The sequence below is a fragment of the Seriola dumerili genome, unplaced genomic scaffold (genome assembly GCF_002260705.1).
Source record: "Seriola dumerili isolate Sdu_G_001 unplaced genomic scaffold, Sdu_1.0 BDQW01000191.1, whole genome shotgun sequence".
Lineage (NCBI taxonomy): Eukaryota > Metazoa > Chordata > Actinopteri > Carangiformes > Carangidae > Seriola > Seriola dumerili.
Genome location: NW_019174446.1, coordinates 7,640,965 through 7,658,478, shown reverse-complemented (window position 1 = coordinate 7,658,478; position 17,514 = coordinate 7,640,965). Strand labels below are relative to the sequence as shown.

General features: G+C 38.8%; 1 protein-coding gene across 1 annotated transcript in view; it reads right to left on the bottom strand.

Annotated features, from left to right (window-relative positions):
- The window catches only part of dnah5 (dynein axonemal heavy chain 5), a 100,126-nt gene extending 83,397 nt beyond the window's left edge, over positions 1-16,729 (bottom strand). Inside the window, exons 1-23 of the mRNA XM_022753641.1 lie at positions 16,673-16,729; positions 13,412-13,546; positions 12,993-13,077; positions 12,628-12,791; positions 10,749-10,967; positions 10,184-10,321; positions 9,611-9,787; positions 9,347-9,460; positions 9,096-9,203; positions 8,698-8,820; positions 8,102-8,317; positions 6,658-6,765; positions 6,274-6,359; positions 5,666-5,873; positions 5,422-5,535; positions 4,893-5,099; positions 4,471-4,551; positions 3,019-3,109; positions 2,487-2,632; positions 1,535-1,712; positions 1,016-1,270; positions 474-670; positions 238-331 (exon numbers count right to left, since the gene is read on the bottom strand). Coding sequence (XP_022609362.1) covers positions 238-331; positions 474-670; positions 1,016-1,270; positions 1,535-1,712; positions 2,487-2,632; positions 3,019-3,109; positions 4,471-4,551; positions 4,893-5,099; positions 5,422-5,535; positions 5,666-5,873; positions 6,274-6,359; positions 6,658-6,765; positions 8,102-8,317; positions 8,698-8,820; positions 9,096-9,203; positions 9,347-9,460; positions 9,611-9,787; positions 10,184-10,321; positions 10,749-10,967; positions 12,628-12,791; positions 12,993-13,077; positions 13,412-13,546; positions 16,673-16,729 — 3,301 coding nt within the window. The remainder of the gene's footprint in view (positions 1-237; positions 332-473; positions 671-1,015; positions 1,271-1,534; positions 1,713-2,486; positions 2,633-3,018; positions 3,110-4,470; positions 4,552-4,892; positions 5,100-5,421; positions 5,536-5,665; positions 5,874-6,273; positions 6,360-6,657; positions 6,766-8,101; positions 8,318-8,697; positions 8,821-9,095; positions 9,204-9,346; positions 9,461-9,610; positions 9,788-10,183; positions 10,322-10,748; positions 10,968-12,627; positions 12,792-12,992; positions 13,078-13,411; positions 13,547-16,672) is intronic.
- Between the last annotated feature and the right edge of the window lie 785 nt (positions 16,730-17,514).

Genomic DNA, 17,514 nt, shown 5'->3' with positions numbered 1-17,514 from the left:
ATTTCCATCAGCAAGATTCTGTCTGCTCCCAGTCAGATGTGGCTTTGCTCTGCTGAGCTGTGAAATAAGGAAATCTGATTATCAAGTGAGTGTGGTGCAGTAGATAATGAACAGTGTTCTGGTCTGCATGTTGGAAACAATGTGGATAAATAACTCTGAAGTCAAAATAGACAGAAAAAGTGATGAGTTGGTGAACTGCTGAGGTTATGTGAGGTAAGGTCTCATGTGCTCTCATACCAGCCAGGCTCCTGTATGTTGTTGCTCCATCTTCTGATTCACTCTCAGAACTGTCCTGTTTCAGAGCTGTCATCCGTCTTTCATTCATTTTTCTCTGCAAAATGAAAAACAGATGTAAGGGAACATCTCAGGGTTTGTTTAGCACACTACAGTAATTATCATTAGTTAGTTACAGTTATGAGAATAAATTCATTACATGTTACAAATTACTGCCTCCTTCATTAGATCAAACCCACCTTGGAGATCCTGTCTTTGCTCCACTGGCCAACTCCTTTGCTGACACTGACCACACACTCTACAGCCCGGTTTAAAGCCTGCTGAACCTCCTCCAGCGCTGGAACCATGGCAATGTTAGGGATAGAGAGGGTCACACTGACTCTGAAGATTGCCTGCTGACCGCTGCTTTTGCCATGACTGGTTGACTCACTCTCGGCTACAGGGGGAGAAGAGTAGCTCTGAACATATGGTACGTCACACAAATGATATATGATGAGAGTTTGTGGTCAAATATCCCTGTTGGGATAAAATAGTGACTAAGAGCTATCTTTAGAGTTGAAAAATGCACTGCTGACAGTGTGGTATTGGCACAGAGAGGAGGCTGCTGGCCACCAGTCAGGATGGGAAAAGCAATTTTGTTACAATAGGAACAAAATATACAGTTTATGATTAAATTAAAACAAAAATCAAGCTTTTATATGGAACATTTTTATATTTTTTATCTTTTATATTAAGATAGGGAAAAGTAATGAGAGCAGCAAAATGGTTACAAGAGACCCACCCAAGAAATGCATGGGCGAGGAGGAGTGGATGCGCTTGCGAAGCATCTCAAGTGTGTTACGTGTCAATCTAAGCAAGGCATCCACGTTGCGGTGGTTGAAGTAGGAGAGCAACTCCTGGGCTTCTTCCTCCATCACTTCCATCAGATCCCTCTTCTTCTTTCTTCTCATCAAGGGTGAGGAGGGGCCAACACTGGCAGGAGGCAGCAAAGTGTTTCTAGAGAAGAGACGGCCCTCCGAGCGGCCCTCATCTTCACCTGAGATGAAGGAGGTGACACATTTACAGTGAACATGAATGCATTTGACTACAGTTCTCTTTGACCCATGAGGAATTTCAAATGTGAAGTAACACCAAGCTCTAACATTGTAAATACAAATAGAAACTAGTTATGTCTTTTCTATTCATTAAGCATTCATGTAGTGATGTGCTATTTGATATTAACCGTCTCTCTTCTAGCATGTTTCATTGCACCTTATCATATCCAATTCTACTTGACCTCAAAAGCAAAATGTTAGTATACCTTCACTGTCCATGTGGTCCATGGTCTTGCTCTCAGTGCAACTTTCTTCCTCAACCCTCTCCACCTCCTCTCTCTGACTGTGGTCAAACTCAAGCAGCATGTTGATCAGTTCATTAGCAGCCTCCTCCACTAATGAGCTCTTAGTGTGGAGATTCTGGGCTTGTCTTATGCACAGGTCCTGCACACATATGTATATACAGTATAACATATAGACTAAATAAGCCATACAAACACTAGTGACTGCAGCATAACATTAGCTAAAGGGTTTTCCAGGGTCACCTCAATGACAATAAAACTTCTTGTTTAGAATTCCCAGCATAAAAACATGAAAATTACATGAACACTTGTCACTTCTTTTCAGTTCATTTTAATTCAACTCTCCATACAGAACTGTAATGAAGATATCTGGACATCCAATTATGTTGGCTTCAATTAGTGTCAGTGATTTCTACACAGTATTGGACATCCAAGGGTATGGAAGGGGATTCCCATGAGTCCATATGTCATTCACATCTTAGTAATATACAGTATACTGCCTCTTGTGTAGTCAGGCTATTGTTCAAATAACTTTGTTGTGATTACATAGCAGCTATTCCATCACATTAATAAATCATGATTGATGACCTGCAGCCTTGACTGCTGAGCCACTTTGTGCTCATCAACAACCAGTGTCACAAGACTGACATAAGCAATAGCCTTAACAGAGAGCATATTAATCTATCCTGTATATGTTGCACATGATTCACCATTAAATTAATGCCTTAGGAGAATGAAGAGAAGAAATGATTTTAAAATACTTGAGAAGCATTGGAAAGTATATTAAAGTCCCTGTGCATATAATCTTTATGTAACATCTTTCAAATTATATCATGAGGAGTGGGGGTGGGTGTGTTAAATAACTACAACTACAAACTAATACTGTTATTTTATTTGAAACAGAATATGTATTTACCCTAGTGGTCTGAACAAACGTCTCACAGGTGACTGGTTCATCCTCTGGCAGGACACACAGTGTAGAGCCACTCATCTCCTGCAGCACTGCATCTATCCTAAACTCCACCAAGTCGTTCACCCTGTCCATTAACAGTTCCAGGTCAACTGGAGACACAGCACAACAAAAGTGAGACATAGTCCGACAGAAGTGGAGGCAAAGAAGATGGCAAGCACTGGAGGAGAAGGTGACAGTTGGAAGTGGGAGCAAATTTACAAAGTGATCAATAAAGGAAGAAAGTCCGTACAAAAAAGGTGTGACAGAGCATGTATGTGTGAGAGCTACTCATATACATACATACATACATACATGCATACACACACACACACACACACACACACACACACACACACACACACACACACACTTACACACACGTTTGGTGAGTATGCAATGAATGCATCAATGTTTTATCAGATAGTGCCAGTGCTGAGTTGCAGGATGTCTTATGCATCAGCATGTGGAACATTGATCTCAATGGATTTTTGCTTACCCAAGGTCTTGTCAATTCGGCTGAGGTACTTTTCTATGTTCAGAGATGTCCAGTTCAGGGAGGTCAGACCTGGGTGTATAGCCTCATCCACCTGTAAAGTAAGGGATCTATGGTGATGCACTTTTTACAATTAGTCCTATTTTGTCATAAATCTGCATGTCACATAATAATGTAAGGATAAATTAAAAAGGATATTTCTGATGAATGATGAAACCAAGCAACAGTTGTATATTTAGTCTTAAGTTACCACATACATACATAACTAATACATAAACTGTAGATTGTAACACTGGATTTATTCAATTCATAAATAACTTTAAAACTATAAAAATGAGCAAATGTGTTAACATATGTCTCAACAGTCCTAAAAAGTCTGACAAAACACATAGAACCACGATTTTGCTTGACCAGTGATTCTCAAACTTTTTGGCTTGTGACCTAAAATGAAGCAAAAATTACCATTCTCCCATTCCCAAAAATGAAAAACCTCCATAATTTCTTCCATTATTATTCTACAACCTAACCTAACTTGGCACACTTCCACAGTTTTTACAGCCCACTGCTGAATCAGAAACCAGTAAACCAGTAAACACCACCAGCAATGCTGGGGGCTGACCTCATTATTCTGAATGGTATTTTACCCCAGTGAAAAATTACAGCTGGGGTTTTATCAGCAGGAATCTACAATAACCAGCCTATGATAGCCTACACATGAGTAGTTTAGTTGATAATATGTGAAAGTAGCTTACAGCCTGGATATAAAGTTCGCCCGTACCTACATTAAAACAGTCAGTTTGCTTAGCCGGCAAGGGCTGGTTCTCCATTGGTCTAAATGAGTTCCTATCCATATTTGCTAAAACATGTAAAAACCTGACCATTTTCCCACAGAAAGTGTGGGAAAACTGATTAAATTCAGTGACAGCAATGACTAAATACTCGAGGTCCACCTTAAAATACAAGGTGACTGTTCAGAAGGGCCCATAATTATCTTTAGATTAACCTGACAGGAACTGGGGGCCGAAATCTAATTAAATTAAACTAATGAAACACACCTGTGCTCCAGAAACAGAATTAAAATGATTGGAAAGCACATGTAATACTGTTGCTGTAGGGAATGAAATCTCTGTATCCCTATAAATCATGTCATACTGTAGCTGTTAATATATGGAACAGTAAAATGCTCCATAATCAATAAATTCATAGATTTATTAAATCTTATTAAATAAATAGTTAATAATAATGAGAAAAATATCAAAATGAACCAATAAATGAAAAGAATTACAAAATTATTATTTTGTCATTAATTACTATTGAAATGTTACTTTAATTTAATTTGGAAAGTTACATAATCACACATTTAATGACATGACTTTCCAAAAAACATAATAAGCAACATGAAGGATTTGAGTTTAAATTAAATGAAGTGTAAATTATATCACAAGCACACCTTACCTTAGCTACATGTGGCATGGCCAGCTGTTCAAAGGCACTCTGAATCTTAGCCCGCACTCTGGTGTTCTCAGTCAACATTAACTGCAAAGGAAAGATATTGATAGAGTTTGTTTTTAAACTACCAATAGTGTTGAAATGAATTACTAAGTGGAGAATTCTGTATGTACAACTGAAACTACCTTCTAAGCAGGACAGTACTTTTTTACAGTGTGTTTTTATGTCCCTTTGTACAGCTCTCTGCATTGTTTCTCGATCTCAGCTTCACTTTTCATATACATTTATGTGTGGATTTCAAACACAAATAGGACAAAGGATATTGTGTTTTACAGTATTTCTACATAAATGCAACTCAACTTGAGGCCTCTCATATTGCTTCTTTATGTTGTGTGTATTTGCAAATGTGTATGAGATATAATATCTACCTGTAACTTGTTGTAGTTTTTTTTTAAGGTGTCCTGTTTCTGCTGAAGCAGAGCAGCAAAGGGCGGGATCTCCAAATTCATCCTTGTCATGCAGTTTGTCTCTCTGATCTGGGTCAGAATCTCGGGGTCAAAGTTGACAAACAGCTCCCCTGTCTCCTTGGACCTGACCAACAGAGAGGCCTGCAGGCCCACACGGGCATGCTCCATCTGGGCAGGAGGTATCAAAGGTGTTTGGGTAGTTTAGAGAAGGTTATGACAAATAATTGGAAGGAGAGGTGAGAGGAAGAGGTACAATAAAGTACAGAAAAAGCAAGAGACCAAGCGCAGTGGTTGTGAATAAGATGGGAGAAAACACATTCATGTTGTACAACATATGTGCATGTTGTACACGATCAGACCATCTTAAATGCATGTTCATGTGCCAAAATGTTATTTTACATTACATATTATACCTTATAATTTTAATATAAACTTTCATGTTATGTTTTTTTTTTGCCCAGTCCACATCATGTGTTCTCACTCCCTTTACCTTTTTCATCCAGTTATGATGGTAAAGAATCTCAAACTCCAACAGGACCCTTGCTAGCCTGTTAAAGTTCTTGATAATCCTCTTGGCCTCTGGTGTGGAAAGAACTCCAGGATGCTACACAGAGATATAATGGTACTGTATAACTTAGAAGGAAAAATGCACTAATAATAATACTGTAAATCAACAAAAACAGCACCTAAGCCAAGCCAAGTTTTGTTGTAGAGAGTCACAAATTTATTATCACCTGTTGAAAGAGGTCCATGGGACCCTGGATCCTGCTGTACAGCTGCCTAGCCCACATGATCCGGCCTGCCACTGGGGGCAAGTCCCGGTCAATGGGGGGGTCCAGTTTCTGCTTCATGTAGATACGGGAGACCATTTCAATGTCCCGGCCATAGTTCTGCAGAATGCGCTGATACTTCTCATCAATGCCAAGGTCTGGGATGCCCAGTCTGTTTTAGTCAGTTTGAAAATACAAGTAGTTGCATTTCATCAGTATTCGAAAAAAGACAACCAGTATTACAAGGTGTGAATAGAGTAACCTGTGTGGTATTCCAGTGATTACATTTTTTATTTAGGTCAACGTCTATTACAGTCACTCAGAAAGACCTCTCTTATGGCATGACTTTTTCACTTTTCAAAGCAGGAAACAAACAAGTTTAACCAAAAACATAACAATGTTTGCTGATATAAACAGAGTTCTGCTAGTTTGTTATGTCTGTCATTTGATTAAAGACTGCTTTCAACCTGAGATGCCAAATGAATACAGTTAACTGTTACTAATTAGCAGCTAGCAATACCTGTTTAGGGGAATCTGCATGGGATAAAAAATAGTGCAAAAGATTGGGTTACCTTTCAAATTTCTTCAGGACACTTAGAGCTCTTTCTGTATTTTGAATCTTTTCAAAGGTATTATCCATAAAACTCTTCAGCTGATTCTGGAAGCACAAAGACAAACAACAACATTTGCCAAACAGCAGACTAACGAGGTCAGGCACAGGTGTTTTCATTTACCTGATTAGACAATATCTCAGCACACTGAGTAGGTGTTTACACACTGAGCTTGATTAACCTCTCCTGTTAATTTAGTTGTACTTGTTAGGGCAAGGCAATTTGCACCTTTATGACTCCCACTAGCATATAACGTAAAACATGTGTGGTGTGAAGGCCTATTAGTTTTACTGTACAATATAGATAAGACAAACTCAATCGTTTTATCTGTAATATTTTACTTACATGGAGCTCAGAGGTGCTTTTGCAGAATTCCTCATAGTCAACATCAAAGTCAGTTCTTCTCTGGTCTAGGAAACTGTAATGTTTTTTCTTCATGTTCAGCACAATAGCCTATCACACACACAAAACACAAGCATACAAATGAGTGAACATCCATGCCACACGCAAGTTTTATTGTTAAACTTTCATCGGTTTTAAATCAAAAGTTTTAAAGCCTCCCAAAAATGATCCTCATTACCACTATTCAATCTTCAATCCTGTTTCTTTGACCAACTGTGTGTCAGGGTGTTAGGATAACATCACACTGATGTTGGCAACACATCATCTGAGAGTTAATCAAGGTTTTATAATAGCAAAGAACAAACAGAGTACATAATAATAGTGGAAATGTAATAAAGAATCTTAAATCTTACCATAAATTATGCATATAATTCAGAACTGTCAAGTTGTACAAAAGGAGAGGGATGCAATCTATTTTGATGCAGCTCTGTTTGTTTACCTGGATTGCAGGTTTACAGGACTGATGGAATTACAGTAGCTGAATTTGGCAGCATGAAAATCATTTACTTGGAAATGTTTGTTTGGGAAAATAACTGAACAACACAAAACAATGGAGCAACTAATACAAATTTTGAGGTTTCTCCTCTGTTCATGCCCCTTGCAGTTAGTATTGTCATGTTGTTATTAAGTGATATATGGTGATATGTGGTAAAATTTAATGTCTGTGAGTTTCACCACTACATGCAGTCAACTATGAAAATAGGCCATGCATTACTAAAAGTAAGACTGCAGTGAGACATTACCTCCCATTTTCCTTGCATTTCTGCAGTCTGCACATCCAAAGAAGGTGAAACAAACAGATAGGTCACATCAATATACTCCCAAGGGAAAACATCTGAACACCAATTAGACAAGGTGATTCAAGAACTGGACCGTTATTTTCTCTGACCCAAGGCAGTACAATCTGATTTTGTAAACATAAACAACTTCTTCCCACATAGACTGTACTCCTCTGAGCTGCACTTCCATTTTTGCTATTAATGTGTCATAAATCTCAATATATACAAATGCTTCTTTAACATATTTATTTTTACTCATCTATATCTGTCCTTCATTACTTCACATGTATTTAAGAAATTCAATAATTGTAATTAATTAATGAAACAATAACAAAGTCATTCGCAGTGAAACTCTACAGTATATTAACATTTTGCACATTCCATGTATTTATTAGTTGAAGAGATATCAAACATTTTCTCTTCATTGCTGTAGATTTCTGCTATTGCAGCCTTACATTTTCTATCCATGGACATATTCCAACATCAATGACTTGCAGAAGAAAAGCAGAGGCTCAGCTGGCTAGCACTGGCATTTCATCAGTTAATGGAATGGCTCTCTGTGTTGTTGATGTCTTGACAACAATCTGATCTACCCAACATATACCCACTTGAAACCTGGTAGCCATGGTCTCCAGTCCCTCTATCTTGGAGTCCTGCAGGGCAGAGTAGGTCGAAAATGTGTCCAACATTTCCAGGATCTTGTTGAGTCGTCGCTGGAATGTGTCGAACTTCCCAAAAATGTACATCTCACTGAAGTCAAACTGTCTCTCTGAGGGCGTCTGTTCCAGCTTCTGCTTGGTTTTATGGAAACACCGCTGGTACTCCTGGAAGTTGCAGTTTGAGATGTAACAAAACTGGTCAGCCATCCATCAAATCAAAGTCGCAGCAGTTGTTGGTTGAAAAGTAACTTTGCTTCCCTTTTTAACATTTCTTGGGAATGAAATCATCTCCACCTGATATTGTATTCTTGTGCCCTCTTTGGGACAACTTACATGTGTCTAACTTTCAGCAAAACATCTAATGCTGACTCATTGTAACACGTGTCTTGTGTGGAAGACAAACATTGTTACAAACACACATAAAAATTAATACACACAATGCAGCAAAGAAACCACATTTGATGAGAACATAAACAAAGAATAACTATAAGATAAATTATTTACATTATAAATGATGTATCATACCAATAAGTAAAATCCAGTACCTGGTTTAGGTGGATGGCAGCTTTAATTTTGTCAGCAACAACTTGCTGAGGCTGGTCCCATATTGAATTAGAGCCATTATTAGTGATGTAGGCCTTGCAGGCTGTGATCATCTGGTTTGTTACCTGGAGATAGTGATGGTTATGGAGAAATTAAGATATGTATTTAAAATCTTTGTGGACCCAAACAACTTGAGACTATACGTGAAGCAAGGGTAGCTAAATATTAGTGCACATATTATCATGAGCAAGGATGTCAAAAGGTCAAAGGGGAAATTTGTTTGAGTGCTGTAATATGGTCAGTGAAACATTCTGATGTTTATATTCTGTTCACCTATTGTTGGTTATAATATAATCCTCTTTATGAATGTTGTATTGTTTGGAATAGCAACCGCTCCTACCTTAACAAAAAGTGATGTAATCTTTTCCGATGTGTTGTAGTAGCGAGAAATACTGTGAATCATCCTGATGGCATTGATCAAACCTGGGATTGCATCCACCATCGACACCTGGAGTGAAACAGGAATTATAGTTTACTTATGTAATAACATCCACAGTATGTGTGTAACATGCTGGACAGTTCAACATGGAGACAGTGTATTTGGTTTGCTTTTAATGTAGCAGACCACTTCAAGCGAGTATTTCTTCTTACAGGGTCACTGTTGTAAAGAGGGTCACAAAACTTCTCCAGGCTATAGAGGTACTTGACATTGTCTTTGGCTTCGTTGGCTGCATCAGTGATCCTGATGTCCAGCTCCCGCCACGACTAGACAGAACAAACAAGAATAAAAAAAAAAAAAATGGATAGAGGGCATTTTAGGAGAACCAAATGTCCTGTGAAGCAGCAACGAAGGAAGAAAGGAATTTGTGAAAAATATAGTCACTAAAACCTGAGTGAGTGACATTCATATCTGACCTTTATAAGTTTAGATTTGGCCATCAGGAGCACACCCAGTACAGCTTTGACATCAGGGCTCTTAAGCTGGTCCAGGAGGTAGTTGAAGCGGGACATTCGTCTCTTCCAGTGATCCAGCTCAGCCCGAGGGCCAAGGTCATCAGCTTCCTTTCTCAGCTGGTCACTCTCAGCTAGAACCTGAGGAACAGATACTTCATCAGTACCCACTGCTTAAACCATCATTTCTGCAGTTTATCTTTTACTTTCCCCGAATTTCACATATTCAGTTTGGTCATTTCATTGTGGTAATTTTGCATCCTTCCCCAACAGATCTTGAATTATTTTGGATCATTAAGTGTTTAAGTTGTGAAAAATAACTATAAAAACATGAAATATGTCAAAGTTTATGTAAGAAAAGATCCCACCGCTGCATCTGCAACCATTTGTTGCTCCAGCTTCATTAAATATTTAGGACATATTCAGTCAAATATTTGTCACTTAAGAACTTACACTTAACCTGTTCAAGTTTGAAAATAAATGGTAATTGTGATAAGCTTCAGGATAACGTCTTACCTGTTAACTAACATGTCTCACCTGTTCTATCTGTTTGATCCAGACTTTCATGCAGGCCTCTATCTTTTCTGTGGTCTCTGTGCTGCTGGCTGCTGCCATGTAATCTGATGGGCCTTTCAGCACCCTCAGGTCAAATGTGTCACACTCTTTCAAGGTAACCTGGAGGCAAGATATGACATGGTTTACTTTTTTACAGCGGTGTTTTTAATCTATTTTGTTTGTGGATGTGTTTATGTATGCTCACAAAAACATATTTAAAAGAGGCTGTATTCAAAACAGGCTGTTTACAGTTATTTCAGAGGTGCAAGGCTTATTAGGTTGAGGTGCTATCTTACTGTTTTAATAAAACACCACTGTAATGAAAAAGGTTCACAGATGTTCAAACGCCCTTCATTTCTCTATATTAATCCAAATAATTATTTATTTTCTTATGTTTTCGCTAAGCAACAAACATATACTAGCAGAGGTGTGATATCTGGTTAGTGCACAAATATTTAAATGACCTTTGGTTAAGTTCTTTCATTGGGTATTTTATAGCTGTTAAATTAAGAATCAAACTTATTCTTGAACAGTGTCTGCTCCCTGCCTTTTCTTGCAGACTTTCCTGTGCTCCAGCCAAAACTGACACAAAGCTTTCCAATGATGATATGAACTCCTGTTTGACAGCCTGGGCCTGGGGACTGGCCAGCTCCCCCCAGCCATGGTTCATCTTCGTCAGTGTGGGGATGAAGATGTCCGAGAGCAACTGCTCCACACTTTTTAACAGACCCCCTTCTGTTGTGTCCAGCATATTAAAATTTACATCCTAGGAAGAGAAAAGTGTACACACATAAAATAACAAAACAAACATCAATGTTCATTTCACTGAATCTATCAACTTCCAATATTTAGAGGTTCACTTAAGAGCTAAATTGTAAGTGAACTTCATGACGTTTGGCACTAGATATCTGATATCAAAATCTAACAGTTAGATCTAGACAGAATGGTTTATACATTACTCTACATACCAGCACAGCAGTAGATACCTTCCTAGGTTACAATAAGGGTAAAAAAATCACTGTGTTTCAAGGAAAGAGAAAATTACATTGAGCAATGAAAGCAGGTGGAAAAGAAGCTAACTCAGAAGTGGACAATTGTGGCTAAGTTGTTAGCAAACAGCTCATGGATGAATTAAACTGCCAAATAAATTCACGGCAGACACAGAAAAACTAGAACATCCTACTGAAGTTGTTGTTCACTGAGGAACCCATTGGAACACATTCCCATTTAAGCTAACCAGTAGTAACCCTCTGGAAATGTTCTGATGTTGTAACACACCTCATTTTAAGACCAACACGTCCATGGCTGCTCAGATGAGTGCAAGTGTATCTTTTATTTATACAACAGGGGCGCTGGATGGGAAAATGACAACTGCATTGGTTTGAAACTAGCAAAGACACTTGCGTTATGTAAGTGTAAGATAGGGCTCTATGTCTTGTTTTTGACATTTTGCTGTAATTAACACCCCATCTCTGATGCCTAGCCTACATTTGGCTTATTAATGTTCACTATGGCAGCAGACAAACAATGCATGCATTTCAGCATTTTCGGGAGTGTGAAGCACTTATACCAAATTCACCACCAGGCAGAGAAATACCTGACATACATACAGTACATATTTCTTGAATTAATTCATTTAGTGTGATTATTTTTGTTTTAACTGACCTTAACTGTTTTCCCTGAATTAACTGAAAATACAGATGTACTTTTAAGTATCAAGTTCTTACAAGTGCTCTCTCTATTTTTTCCCTCTAACACATGCGCACGCACGCACGCACACACACACACACACACACACAAACACACCAAAATTGTCTTCCTTCCCCCTCTTGCTGTGAGTGTCTAGTAGCAAACATGCCCTGTTATCAGTAGCGATGATTAGCTTTACTGCTGACAGCAGGTGATCTGCAACAATCAATAAGCAGAGCTGCCCGCGGTATCACAGTGCTATGAACCCCCTATAGTCTCACTAGCTCTGGATGAAAAGAACCTGTTTTAGTCCCGGACATCATTTATCACACGAATGGGCTCAAAGAGAAATCGCTGTCAAAGGAGAACCAATCAAATGTTCTTTGATGTCTAGAAACACAGTATTTGTCTTTCAAAACTTACACTGAGAGAATTTGTCTGTTTGCCTAACATTTAGTGCTACTAAACGATGGAAATAATCTCATCTCATCTCTTCTTTTAACTTCAATTTTTGAAATGAGTATCGTTGATCTTATTCCCACATGTGGCAGTTAGGCAAAGTGATTGGATAAAATCTGACTATAAAATGCCCATAACCGAATGCAATGATGGTCAAATTAGTGTTTTGTCCATGAAATCATTGCACAATTTTGCTATATTTCAAATCCAACCTTCACTTACCCTGAGAGAACATAACTTCATGCTTGTTTTTTTCAAAACTGTATAAAGTGACTCACTCTGTGTATGTTCTCAGAGGTGATTGCCTTAGAAGTGTTGGCTCTGGTGAAGAAAACACACACTCCAGTCAACGCCACATCCCTCCCGTCTGTCACAAACACTTTAAACTTCTTGCTGCAACCAGGCTGCCGGGCAACAAGCTGGGAGGGCACAGAAGCTGCTGCTGCTGCTGCTGCTGCTGCTAAAACAAAGAACTGCAGTCAAAAACAACACAAGCAGCTTTGATTTCTCACTTTCTCACATACTATGGAACATGCAGTGACAGAGATAATTGCATACAGGACAGATCCGATGTGTTGCAGTTTATCAGATACAGTCTATCCATTTCGTTCATTTTTGATATGAGTGTACATTTTCATGTTACCTGCTTCGATTGGCTCAGTGTCCTGATAGTAGAACATGAGGTGTGGAAGACCCTCAACCACAAAGAATTGCTCCATACGGTCAATCTGAGGAAGATGAAAAGAAAACGTCCAGTACAATCAAACACAACAGTCTCCAAAACCGAGAGACATCACATAGTTGTCATAGTGCTTATTGTAGATGTGCTCAGTGCAACCATGACCAAACTCTAAAATAAAATATTTACCCTTACCCCAAATAAATCACTCCTGTCCCGTTCTTAACCCCACAAAACTGAAATAACTAAAAGAAAATAGATGTGGCAGTCATTTTGTATCAATAAAAATACAAAGTCATGTTTTACAGATGCTGCCACACCAGTATGTTTTAGATTTAAGGCTGCAACAAAAATGTCTGTCTGAAAATTGGAGTATAAAGTACCTGATTCCCCTCCAGTATGGCATCTTCCACATCAGCTTTCTCCAGTCCCAGGCATGAAGCAACAATACTGAGGATGTAGTCATGTCTTCCATCCAGCTGGGCCCGCTTGGCTTCACGCTCTTCTTTCAACTTTTGCTGAACAAAATGTACAGACAGTTATAGATAATAAGTATTAGGATGGGGACATTTAAATAAAATAAAAATGTAACCATTTCCTCTTGATGGAGTGTGGAAATAGATGCTTTTTATAGAATTATAATATTCTGAACAACTCAGGGTGTCCAATGCTAAAAATAAAAAAATAAAAAATAAAAACCATATACAGTGCAGTGATGTAATTTTTGCCGTAAGAAGCTCATTACAGGTTAAACCATATTTCACATACATGTTTTGTAGTGATGAGGCTGCTGGTGATGACAGATGACCGAAGGTCTTCTGTGGTTCTACACTTTGGTTCAGACATCATTTAAATAACAGTCCCTTCAAAGAACCACAGTTATGTACATTTCATGTACACGATCAAGCAACAGAATATGTCAAAAAAATCTTCAGCAGCATCCTTCTTTACTTTGTATATAACTCCATACAAGAATAACAGAACATGTCCAAACCAAATATCAATATTCCTTCAAGACTTTCAAATGGAAATCTTCAGTTTCATCCTTCTACTGTTGAGAAGTGCCTCCATGTCTCTCCTTCAACTCTCATAGCACCCGTCCAAATACTACAAAATTCAGGTGTCTTATAATGGATTAACCAGCACTGCAGCCAGTTTACCATAGGCCCACAGTTTGCATTTAGGGTGGTAGGACAGTAAAAACAACCACAATGGGTTGCCAGGTTCTGCTGATTAGTGACACAGGAACAAGGTCAGCCAATAAATTACATGAAACCTGGCGTTAGCATGGTGTGCCAGCTGCATGGTGCATTCAAATTCTCTCATTTACCCTTCCTTTTTGTCTGTCTGGAATTTAAACAGGGGATGACAGGAATAGTTCTTTCTGGCTTAAAATACTTTGTGCATTGACGTCACCATGGTCTGACTGTCTTTTAAAAAGGCTTTCTTCTACAACAAAGCAGGAAACATCCTCCTGTGACTGGCCATCCAAAAATAGAATACTTGAGAGCTAGCTCTTTTTTCATACTAGTCTGTTTAGACAATTGTTAACAACTGAATTAAACTTTAACATTGAAAATGACAAATTAAGTGATCAGGTTTCTCACCATGTTCTCCCTTTCTCTCCCCTCTCTTCTGTGTCCTTGTAACTACATATCCATGTGGCTGTGCTTCATAGATAAGGGATTTTGCTGTTAAATAGCCTTATCCTTGAATGTCTGTTTTTGTTTTCTTGCCGGCTGCAATTAACTGCTAAACTTGATAGTATGCACTGGATCACAGGGCATACAGTACATGCAAGCACACTGGGTGACTCTCAAAGGATTGTCCAGAGATTGGAGTGACTAGATATGACAGGTTTTTGGGGATAGATCAGATGGAACCCTGAATAAAGTGCTAAAAGGGACATAAAGAGAAAAAAAAGATGCCAAGTCCAACAGATGGAAAGGAAGATCAGACAGACATGACACAATGGAGGAAGAAAGGACTGAATGCATGGGCAAAGACAGATAAATGCGGAAATAATTAAGAAAAAGACGGCAAGAGGAGTCGGATAATGGAAAGAGGTGAAAAATGAAAGGAAGAAGAAATATAGGGAGGTAGAGAAATAGGAGGGCAAGAGGTGGGAGACATGGACCTGGACAAAGAAGAAGACACCAGTCTATATTTATACTCCGAGTCAGGCTGGTTAAGAGTCAAGGTATTGATTCTTGTTAGTTAGAGCCTGGGGGGCTGGTCATGTGAAGCCAGAGTGAGGTGGAGCATAACAATTGCCTCACAATCTGTGTGTGTCAGCAATGTTAGTAAGAGCAGCAACACATTAGCCTGTCAGCAGGCTAATGTGTTAAAGATCAGTCAGTAACCACATTGGCATGCAAGTTTGTTTGGTGAAACGAAAGCCCAATGGTGTCCAATCTGCAGAATTATTAACTTTTTTGAAAAACACGGTAATATTTGCCAAGCACCAACAAACCACTCTCAGGAACAGTGACTGCAAGTCACAGGTCAACAGATAGCAGGTTGGTTGCTAAGTGCAACACAATTAAAGGTTCAGTCACACATTTCGGTCGCTTCACACATGAACATTCTTTCCTTGTACTCTGAATGTGCTCTTTTATATTTCACTGATTTAAAGCATCTAAAGCAAGCCACACAAGAGAACAGAGATAATATGTAACCACCTATGTGCATGATGCAACAGCACAAGAAACAGATAGTTCAAATAAGTTTAAATAAACCACTTCAGAACCCTAGCAATGAATCACACCAACCTTGCTCAAGTCTCTGGAGATACCCGCGCACATTATACAGACACAAACGCTCACATCACAGGTCGACCATAAAAAAGCATGCCAAGCCAACAGTTGCTGGGCGACCAGCCATTTCACACCTTCTCTGTCTTTATTCCAAATTGCATGAACGGCCAACTCAGTCTTCAGCCCAGAGACATACTATACAGACAATGCACTGTGGTGCACAATATACAAACAAGCAGATTAAGTCAACACTGAATGCAACACATAAACACACAAAATGCACTAGCCAACAATAACAAGCTCCAACAATGACAGACAGACATATCCATATTTAGTTATTCTCACAACACAGACACAGAAGCCAGCACTGACAGACACATGTAATAACAGCTACAACATTAATAGCTTTCAAAAGCAAACAGAGCCCCATCCTGAGATAAGCTATGTCGAGACTGACAATCCCTATAATAAACAAACTGTGGCTTTTGGAATTAAAAAGAAAACAGCTGTGACAAAAATTGTGCAGCAGGACAGTTTGGCAGGAATATAGTACAGATTATTTATCTAATATTTTTTTAAAAAGCAAAGCAAAATGTTTTCAGTGCCCTGCCAAACCTCAGATAAACACAGATAATGATTTAGTCAATTTTAATCCGCATCTTCTGGCGAACAGATATAACATGCACTGTCAAAGTCAGAACAGTAGGTGTGGATAAAGTTTTGCAGACAATTTGGTTCATTTAATTTAAAATCACACCATGGTAAACGACAGATTCCATCTGTACTTGGTATCATACATGAGAATTATGTGGGTGGATAAACTAAAATGGGACATAAACCTCACATGGCACCACAACAACAACAACAGTGCTGCATGATTTCTCTTACCTGAATGACCTTGGAAACTGTTTGTTTCCAGAGCTGCTTTCTAAAAACCCGCGCCATGACAGTTCCTCAGCTCTCCTCAGACTCAGACTCTTCTATATCTTCTCTGTAACCTGCTATCACTCTTTCATCTACATGTACAATCTGAAGCCGTATACTTTCGCCCTTAAAGAGATTAGCCCTATCAAGTTGTCAGCAGTGACCACCCAGCCAGCTGAGACTGAAGCTATGCCTGCTTTAAGTTTAATGGCCATTCCTATCAACAGTGTATAAGTTTTCACAGCCCGCTGTGGTCAACATAGACTGAAAAACACAGGCAGTTTGTGAGCTGCACACACAAGTGCATCATGCGCTTTCTTGTGAATTCACAGTCTAATATGTGCAGGTAAAAACATAAAGAAACAGATGAAGAAAGGAACATTGACAGCTCTATATGTAAAAACTGTACACTGACAAACTAACATGCAGGAATGCACACACGACAATGGGAGCACAGCTCAGGTATCACTGCTTTAACAGAATGGGGTAGCAAGTCAGAACATAGCTGGGAATTTTCACTTTAATGTAACTGTAAGTGACAAACAAGTGCAAGTGAGTGCTTAAGGGCGGATTTTGTGTTGAGGTCATGGACACCCACTATGCAAATACTGTAGTTAAATGTGGGAGTATTTCAGGGTTTTTTACATGTACCTTATCTACAAAACCAAGTAACAGAGAAATTGTCAAACCTTAAGGCCAAAACAACCATGCAACAGGCCAGTATTAGTGTGCTCAATTATACTGAACTGCAAATGACCAGTTTTGGTATTGGATGTGGATTAGCAGCAGTCGTACAGTATAGCTCG